The sequence below is a fragment of the Quercus suber genome, unplaced genomic scaffold (genome assembly GCF_002906115.3).
Source record: "Quercus suber isolate HL8 unplaced genomic scaffold, Cork oak 2.0 scaffold_61, whole genome shotgun sequence".
In the NCBI taxonomy this organism is placed as follows: Eukaryota; Viridiplantae; Streptophyta; class Magnoliopsida; order Fagales; family Fagaceae; genus Quercus; species Quercus suber.
Genome location: NW_027069526.1, coordinates 1,892,941 through 1,901,181, shown reverse-complemented (window position 1 = coordinate 1,901,181; position 8,241 = coordinate 1,892,941). Strand labels below are relative to the sequence as shown.

General features: G+C 33.0%; 1 protein-coding gene across 1 annotated transcript; it reads right to left on the bottom strand.

Moving 5' to 3' along the window:
• Window positions 1-294: 294 nt before the first annotated feature.
• On the bottom strand, window positions 295-5,179 carry LOC111991596 (uncharacterized). Its single transcript, XM_065772654.1, has 6 exons — window positions 4,836-5,179; window positions 4,659-4,754; window positions 4,420-4,503; window positions 3,089-3,249; window positions 1,143-1,260; window positions 295-739 (listed from the first exon to the last, which is right to left on the bottom strand). Exons 1-6 carry the CDS (start codon window positions 5,052-5,054, stop codon window positions 554-556), a joined length of 864 nt encoding a protein of 287 aa, XP_065628726.1. The 5' UTR covers window positions 5,055-5,179; the 3' UTR covers window positions 295-553.
• Between the last annotated feature and the right edge of the window lie 3,062 nt (window positions 5,180-8,241).

Genomic DNA, 8,241 nt, shown 5'->3' with positions numbered 1-8,241 from the left:
GCACACAAGCAGCAGGAGAATTATTCAAGAAGGGTGATACANAATCCCTTAATTTACGCCATTGTGGACATGAATGCAAGACTAAAGAAGAGTACTCCAGGAGAAATAGAGGAATTGATGCAATCTGGATTAGAATATGATATCTAACGCACATCTAGAATGACTACTTTAGTAACGTGGCCTGATGGCTAAGTCTTCAAGGCATTACAAGTACATATTTTTATTCTTGGTATAACAATTTAAAGATATATATCAACTAAGAGTAACTGTTAAAGCTTTTTTGACCCTTAAATTTTGGATTTTTTTTCATTTTGGTCCACCAAGTTTGATTCCATTTTCTAAATGGTCCTTTCATCCCTCCATCCATCTCCATGATTGATATGGCTTTTAAGTGCCAATAAAACTATGTTGTTTTTCTTTTTCTTTCTCTCTAACAGCCAGATTAGTCAGACATGGATGAAATGACCCTTTCAAAAAATGGAATCAAGCTTGGTGGACCAAAATGAAATCAAATTTAAGAGGCCAAGATGAAACAACCCCAAACTTTTAAGGGTCAAAAGTGTAATTTAGTTTTGTAAAAATAGTGTAAGAAAAGATACTGACTTTCAAAATGACATCTAACTAGCAGACTGTAGCTGTTCTGGATACTGACAATCTTCGGAAGTCCCTCAACTTTTGATGCATAAATGAACTCCATTACTCCATATGAAGTCTCATTGGAAACACCAATGTAGCGTACCTAAATAGGTTCAAAGCATACCATATCACATCAGATAGATAATTGCAGTGACCTACACAAGCACACAAGCAGCAGGAGAATTATTCAAGAAGGGTGATACACTGATACTCCACTTATTTGAAAAAAAAAAAAAAATATATATATATATATATTCTGAGCTTTTTAAAGTTCATTGTTCTTCAATAAGCATGCACATTAGTACACTAATCATACTATTAGTACACTAATCATAACAAGCAAAGGGAAGAGCAGTATAATGAAAACATACCATTTATCCAATGCTAATACACAATATATGTAGAGAATTATAGTTGTTTGGTATATAGCCAACCATCTCATTTAGCAGGACAGTAAACATAACTATAAAGCCTGAGTGACAAGTTATCTTGATTAAAGTTGTTACCTTTCCTTCATCAATAAGTTCTTGAAAAGCCTTCAGTTGCTCCACAAATGGCACACTTGGCCTCCACTTTGAAAAATCATAAAAGAACTCACCAAACAATGGCACATAGCGATCAGGCCTGGATTAAAAAAGAATGCTTTAAATTTAGAAACCACAACCTAAACCATTTTAAAATTTTTTTCTGAAAAGAAAACAGTAGGCATAATATTACTGCTCCACATTTAATCCACTGAAGGAGAAGGCATTAATATAAGGAACAGGTACAGGTCCTAACAAAGAGATGATTCAAAATCTAAGCACAAAGAAACTTTCCAAGTCATCTATCATAATATATATCTAATATTTATTTCCCTAAAAGGGATTTATCAGTTGTTGAGAAATTTAAATCTCAAGATTTATTGATTCTTGAGAGTTTAATAAAGACACAATAAATAGAATTCCTAAGAATTGACATTTATGTTGTTTGGATATACTTTGAATTTGAATTTATATTGTATTTTTGATAATGTTATATAATATTATACACACTCATTCAGTAATTAAATAATTAATAATTGGCATTATGGATACTTTTTTAAACAACAAAAAAGTGAGAAAAAAAACCCTTGAATATTAATAAATATCTTATTTGGATTAAAAAAAAAAAAAAAAACTTTGTAAAATTAATTGCACAAAGTAAGTTTTAAGGAAAAAGAACAGACAAAATTACATTCTGAATTTTTCCAATCTTACACTTTACAACCTTGTGCATTAGAGTAAAGTGAAAACATTAACCTTTACATTACTATTTACAAAATTACATACTGTGCCACAAGCGTGACACAATTTGGAAACCCTAAGGCTTTAAATGCTCACTCAATTCCTCTTCAGGATAAAAAAACACACACAAACCAGCATATTCCTCACATTTTCAATCAATATCTTATTTTTTACTTTACTGGTTTGGGTGGGCTTTTTGTTCTGAAGAGTGTCGAATTGAACATTTAAGGTCTTAAGATTCCCAAATTCTGTCACATGTGCAGCACATGTGTATAATTTCATAAATGGCAAAGGAAAGGCTAACAATTTCACTTTAGTCCAATGCATGAGGAGGTAGAGTGTAACACATAAAATTTATACAGGTAAAGTCAATTAAGCATATGTATAGTGAGGTAAAGATTATTTTTATTTTCCCATAAAAAAAAAATGCTATAACTTGTCCAAAATGAGGCTCAGAGTTGAAGGGAAGAAAAGAAGCAATGGAATGTTATACCTTCACAAACTATTTCCCAGCCATCCACGTGAGCAGCTATGTCAATTAAAATGTGTAATACCAATAATTTGGGCTAAACCAATTGTTCTTTGACATGTCAAAAATTAAAAATATTCATCAAAGGAACATTAAATGGACTGAAGCTGAAACAGACCATATATTTCCCTCAAGTCTCCATCTGTATCAATATTAAATGATATTTTTTTCATACATGCTTTGAAGGAAAGAGAAAATTTGGTAACACATCTATTGGATTTGAGATTTGAGAAATCATAATATAGACTTATTGAAGATGCTGCAAGGTAGAACAAAGCTTCTGTTTACACCATCTAATCTAATACAGTTAACTGATTGGAAAATTTGATTGAATAGATGGTGTTTGATATAAAACATTGCTCAAAAAACTAAAAACTAAAAGACAGTTCTGAAAATGCAAAGATTCCCGAATAACTTGCAGTTATATATTAAAGCATGTACAGATTACATACATAACTTGAAAAATCACGAACGCGAAGTTTTTGCACAATCGGTTAGGTAACTCACTTATGAAGCGAAGGCTATTAGTTTGAATCTTTCCTTCCCCCACTTATATAAATAATAATAATAATAATAATAATTAAAAAAATTTTAAAAAAAAATCATAACGAAAATATTGTTGTTCACACTTCTATGTTCCAAGGGAAACTTAACTTACCAATGAATTTGCAACAAATCAATGTAATCAGTGCCGAGCCGTTTAAGGCTTTTCTCTACACTTTCTTTAATATTCGCAGCATCAACCCGCAAAACCTTTGCATTGTCACGTAAATAACTTGATCGTTCTGAATAACCACAAACTTTTGTCGCCAAAATAACCTATCCATGAAATGTAAGAGCTAAAGTATTGAAATTGATAAAGCTTAATTCTTGCTTTCATGATTAACACTACTATGTCACTCCACCAAACAATGTCTAGAACTTTTATATGAACATAACATGAAGTCCTCCTTCAGTAACTAAGATATGAATTTGAGAATAAAGTATATCATCACAGAAAATTAGATATGAGAGTATTTAAAAAAAAAGTTAAAAGATAAAAAAGATAAAATTAATAACAAATACACCTTACATTCAGTGAGTAAATTGAAAGGGACATGCCAGCCTGTTTTTACTACTATCCCCTCATTTTATTTTCTTTTGTTTTTCAGAAGGATATGAGTAATTCACAGGTTGTATTACTTAGGATAGAATAAATAAGATTTAAAAAACACGCAGGGGGTTTGGGGGAGGTAACCAAAGCTCAATGAAGGACTCTACTTTATACAGTAAGAACCAATTCTAGGAGACACCTTTTTAATCAACATAATATTGTTTATAATGAAAACAGTGAAACAATAATCAGAGAACTGCTTCAAAGTGTAATGTGTATATCCTGCATCAATTTTCTTTGATTTCCTTTCATGGTGATGGTGAAATGTACCAAATTTAACAATCATGCTCATGGGAATAATTGTGTACACACTCCGTATGCATAAACTATCTCCTTTCTTTTCAATAAAGTTATTATCACTTATCAAGAAATAAAAAAATAAAAATCAGGCTCTACTAAAGGACGATGTATGAACTTAAATTTTATTCCTTCCCCCTAGCTAAAAAGGTATGTCAGGAATTTAAATAAATAGTACGTATTGAGATTAAGCAAAATATATTATTTTTGAATTTCAAAAACTTACGAGACTCTAAAGATATTGAGTGGAAGTTCATCACTTATAACGCTTTCATTACGATTTATTTTTTTGGGAAAATTATGACAAACACCCAACCCTTTCAAGAAGTGACACTCTCCCCCTTATGTTTGTATAAATGCAGCAGATAAGTTCATGCTCTCTCACACTATGACTATTCTGACAAAATATTCCATTTAAAAAAGATTTCTACCCAACCTCAATTGGTATAATTTAACATTTTTTAAACCAAAAAAAAAAAAAAAATCACAAACTCTATCTCAGAATTAAATAGATTTTTTTCCCCTTTTAAATGGAATACCTTGTCACGAGGTTGAGACTTTAGCCAGCTACCAATATAGAGATCAGTTTTTCCTTGGGTCTCCTTCCTCATTGGAATTGGGTACTGCAAAAACAATATTTAGAACAGAACGTCACTACCAAATACAAATACTATTTTTGCTTACTACTATTATTTTCAAAATGAAATGAAGCCTAGCCCAATAAAATGTGAGTGTGTGTTGTTGGGCTAAGAAAAAAAGAAAAAAGAAAAGAACTTACAGCCTCGGCAGTGTCTAAAGCATTAATGCCACGCTCAGTTGCATAGCTAAGAATTTCATGAGCTTCTTTCTCTGTATTTTGCTCTCCAAATGTCATCTGAAAAAAGAAATATGCAATTTCTCACAACAACTAATTAATTAGAACTAAAATTTAAAACGTTTGTGAGAATTTTCTTACAGTTCCATAAGTGATTTCGCTAATAACGAGGTCGGAGTCCCCGACTTTGTTATACTTCAACTCGGTCTTGTCGGCGAGTTTGGCGCAAATGCGAGTCTTGAGAGAGCTCCTCTTTGTGGTGAGCGATGAAGTTCTGAGGGGGCGGCGCGTGAGGGTACGGAGAGAGAGGACGCGAGTGGAGCAGAGGGAAGCAGCTGGGACTGAAGTCGACGAGGCCATTGGAAATAACAATGGCCTTATCGGAAAGAATAAGGAACCGTTTGAATTTTGAGCACTGTTTGTTTATTTGAGAACTGGAGACTCTCTCTCTCTATGACTGTGAGGCAGGGAGGCTGTGTGCGATTGTGACCAAATGGGAAGGCTGGGCTGTTTATTTTACATAAATAATTATCACATTCTGGGCCTCGGACAAGTTTCGTTTAGGCTATTTCTGGCCTTAAAACCGTCCTTTTGGATCTACTTTCAGCCCAACATGGTAATATTAATATAACATCTCATATTCAGTTTTTATTTCCTAGGATGCATTTGGCTTCAAATTAAAAAGTCAGTTTATTCCCATAAAAAAGAAAAAAAAGAAAAAAGTCAGTTTATTTTATTATTTAGTTTATTTTTGTTATTATTTATGGGTACCACTGCACTTTTTGGTACTATTTATAGGTCTTATTGTACTCATTTTATTAACTTTTACTTTTATCTACAGTATTTTCAGCAAAAAAATTTCAATTTTAGCAAAATAAGCGAATTCCAAACAAACCCCTAACCTTAAAAAAAAAAATTTGTTCCGTTATAAAATAAAAGAAATTGTAAGACAATGTAAAGATATAGAAAGATGAGAAAATATATTAAAACATTAGTTAAAATGTAAATTGCAACTCTAAGTTTGAGTGAAATTCATTTCATTTTATAGATTTATAATATTAAAAAAAAACATTTTCAATTTTTTTCATTAGTTAATTGCATACTTAACAGCAAATTTTTAACGAAATTGGAAAAAAATGCCTGAATTAAATGATAGGCCAAAAACGTATGGACCCATTGTGATTAAATTAATTGATTAATTAGTCAAATTATTAATTAATCAAATTAATCATGCAAAGCGCGCGGTAACACAAACAAATCACCAATTAAACTAAGTATACAGCGGAAAATAAATTGACACGGTAATTTGTTTACGAATGGAGAAAACCAACACGGCAAAAACCCCACCGGGTGATTTTAAGGTCACCACTCTCGAAATTCTGCTATTATCACAACAAGTGGTTACAAGTAAAGGAATCCTAGTACCTTATACCAACCTATAGTTGAACCCTTACCCCAATACCCAATTGGACTTGTTCTGTAGTGACAATTTCTCCTTTTGATGCACGGCTCCCAGTGCGTGGCTAACTAATTGCGCGAATCCTAGTACGCGACTTTAATCACCAACTAGAGAAGGTTGTTGGCTGCAAAGTTCTTCAGTTCATCCACGATGAAGATCAAGAAGATGCTTGGTTGTAAAACTTTACGATGCACAAACACGGCAACTTCTACAAGAATGATGAACTAGGGCAAAACTTCGTCTCTAGTCACAATTTGCTTGAACAAACTTTGCTCAATACTTGTGCAACTTGTGAACTCTTTAACAACCCTTAAACTAATCCTTTTATATGTTTAAGGTTAGGAGAAAAGAAGCCCCAGAGACACATTCATGGATCTGAAGAAAACCGAATAGAAAATCTATTTTTCTTAAACCTCGACAGATAGGAGTTGTCGAGCAGGTGTCGAGCCACGGGGCTGGAATAGTTTCTTGAGCTCGATAGATGCTAGCTGTCGAGTTTTAATAAACTTGCACTTTTTAGCTTGTTTCTTGGACATACTTGAATGACTTTAATACTTGATCTTGAAACCTTATTTCTTGAAGTATTAAAAACACCTAGATCTACCCAATTATAAGTAAAGTGCGTTTGTCAAAGGATTAGCCAATTACATAAAAGAATGACATATGTTATTAACAAGTGAAACACATATGTCCTAACATTAAATAAATTTGAAACTTAATAAACTCAATTGGACAAAAGTAAAGTTATAAACTTGAAATAAATTTTAATCAAACTTAGAGAGTGCAATTTACATTTTAGCTGAAAATCTTTAAGTGGTGATTCATGCAATACTGTTAGGTCACAATCTGAATGACCCCTTGTGATTAACCCTAATTAATTAATTAATTAGCCAAGTTATTAATTAATCAATTTAACATGCAAATACGTAGAAGCACAAACAAATCACCAAATACTAAATATGCAGCGGAAAAAATAAATGACACGGTGATTTGTTTACGAATGGGGAAAACTCTAACGGCAAAAACCGCACCGGGTGATTTTCAGGTCACCACTCCCGAAACTCCACTATTATCAAATCAAGCGGTTACAAGAAAGGAATCCCAAGTACCTTACCCACCTACAGTTGAACCCTTACCCCAATACCCCAATTGGACTTGATCTGTAGTGACAGTCTCCACCTTTGATGCACGGCTCCCAAGTACGTGACTAACCAATGCGCGGATCCAAGTACGCGACTTCAGAACACCAACTTAAGGAAGAATGGTTGGCTGCAAAGTTCTTCAGTTCATCCACATGATGAATAGCAGGAAGATGCTTGGTTACAAAACCCTATGGTGCAAATACACAGCAACTTCTTGATGGAAGATGAACTAGGTCAAGAACCTTGTCTGTTGAGCACAATTTGCATAAACAGAGATTGCTCAATGATAATACAACTTGTGTCACCCAAAACGGCTCTTAAAATAATCCTTTTATATGTTTAGGGTTAGAAGAAATAGGTGTCGAGGTAGCTATCGAGAGGTGTCGAGCTTTAAAAATTCTGCACTTCAACTTGCTTTCTCTTGGACAGACTTGATAACTTCAACACTTGACCTTGAAACATTGTTTCTTGAAGTATTAAAAACACCTAGAACTATCCAATTACAAGCAGAGTGCGTTTTGTCAAAGGATTAGCCAATTTACATAACTAAGTGACATATGTTCTTAATCAAGTTAAAACATATATGTCCTAACAAATACTAGGAATTCTTTTTCTTTATAGGGAACTAGGATAATTGAAAAGTACATCATTCTTACAATGGAGTTGCCACTTGTGGTGGCTAATGATCATATCACATTATTCAAGAGTTTATATCATCCAAAACATGTGATTACAAAGAGAAAATATCCAAGAGCATGGTGAAATCCTTTTCTAGACATGCATATATTGTGTATGGAAAGAGATGGTGAATATATCTGTGATGTGTGACAAACGCTAATTCTAAGAGCATGTAAAGAGCATGGGAACTTGTTGATGAAATTGAAAAAATCATAATCATGCAAAAACTAAGAACAACCTAAATCTAACATGCTAATCAAGCAAGAAC

What these genes read in the sequence shown, in the direction of transcription:
- LOC111991596 (XM_065772654.1), bottom strand. Translation starts at nt 5,054, where the DNA reads ATGGCCTCGTCGACTTCAGTCCCAGCTGCTTCCCTCTGCTCCACTCGC. An exon ending in CTTTAGACACTGCCGAGGCT is followed by an intron (nt 4,504 to 4,658) that starts GTAAGTTCTTTT and finishes TTGTTTTTGCAG; the next exon opens with TACCCAATTCCAATGAGGAA. An exon ending in GATTTGTTGCAAATTCATTG is followed by an intron (nt 1,261 to 3,088) that starts GTAAGTTAAGTT and finishes TTTTTAATCCAG; the next exon opens with GCCTGATCGCTATGTGCCAT.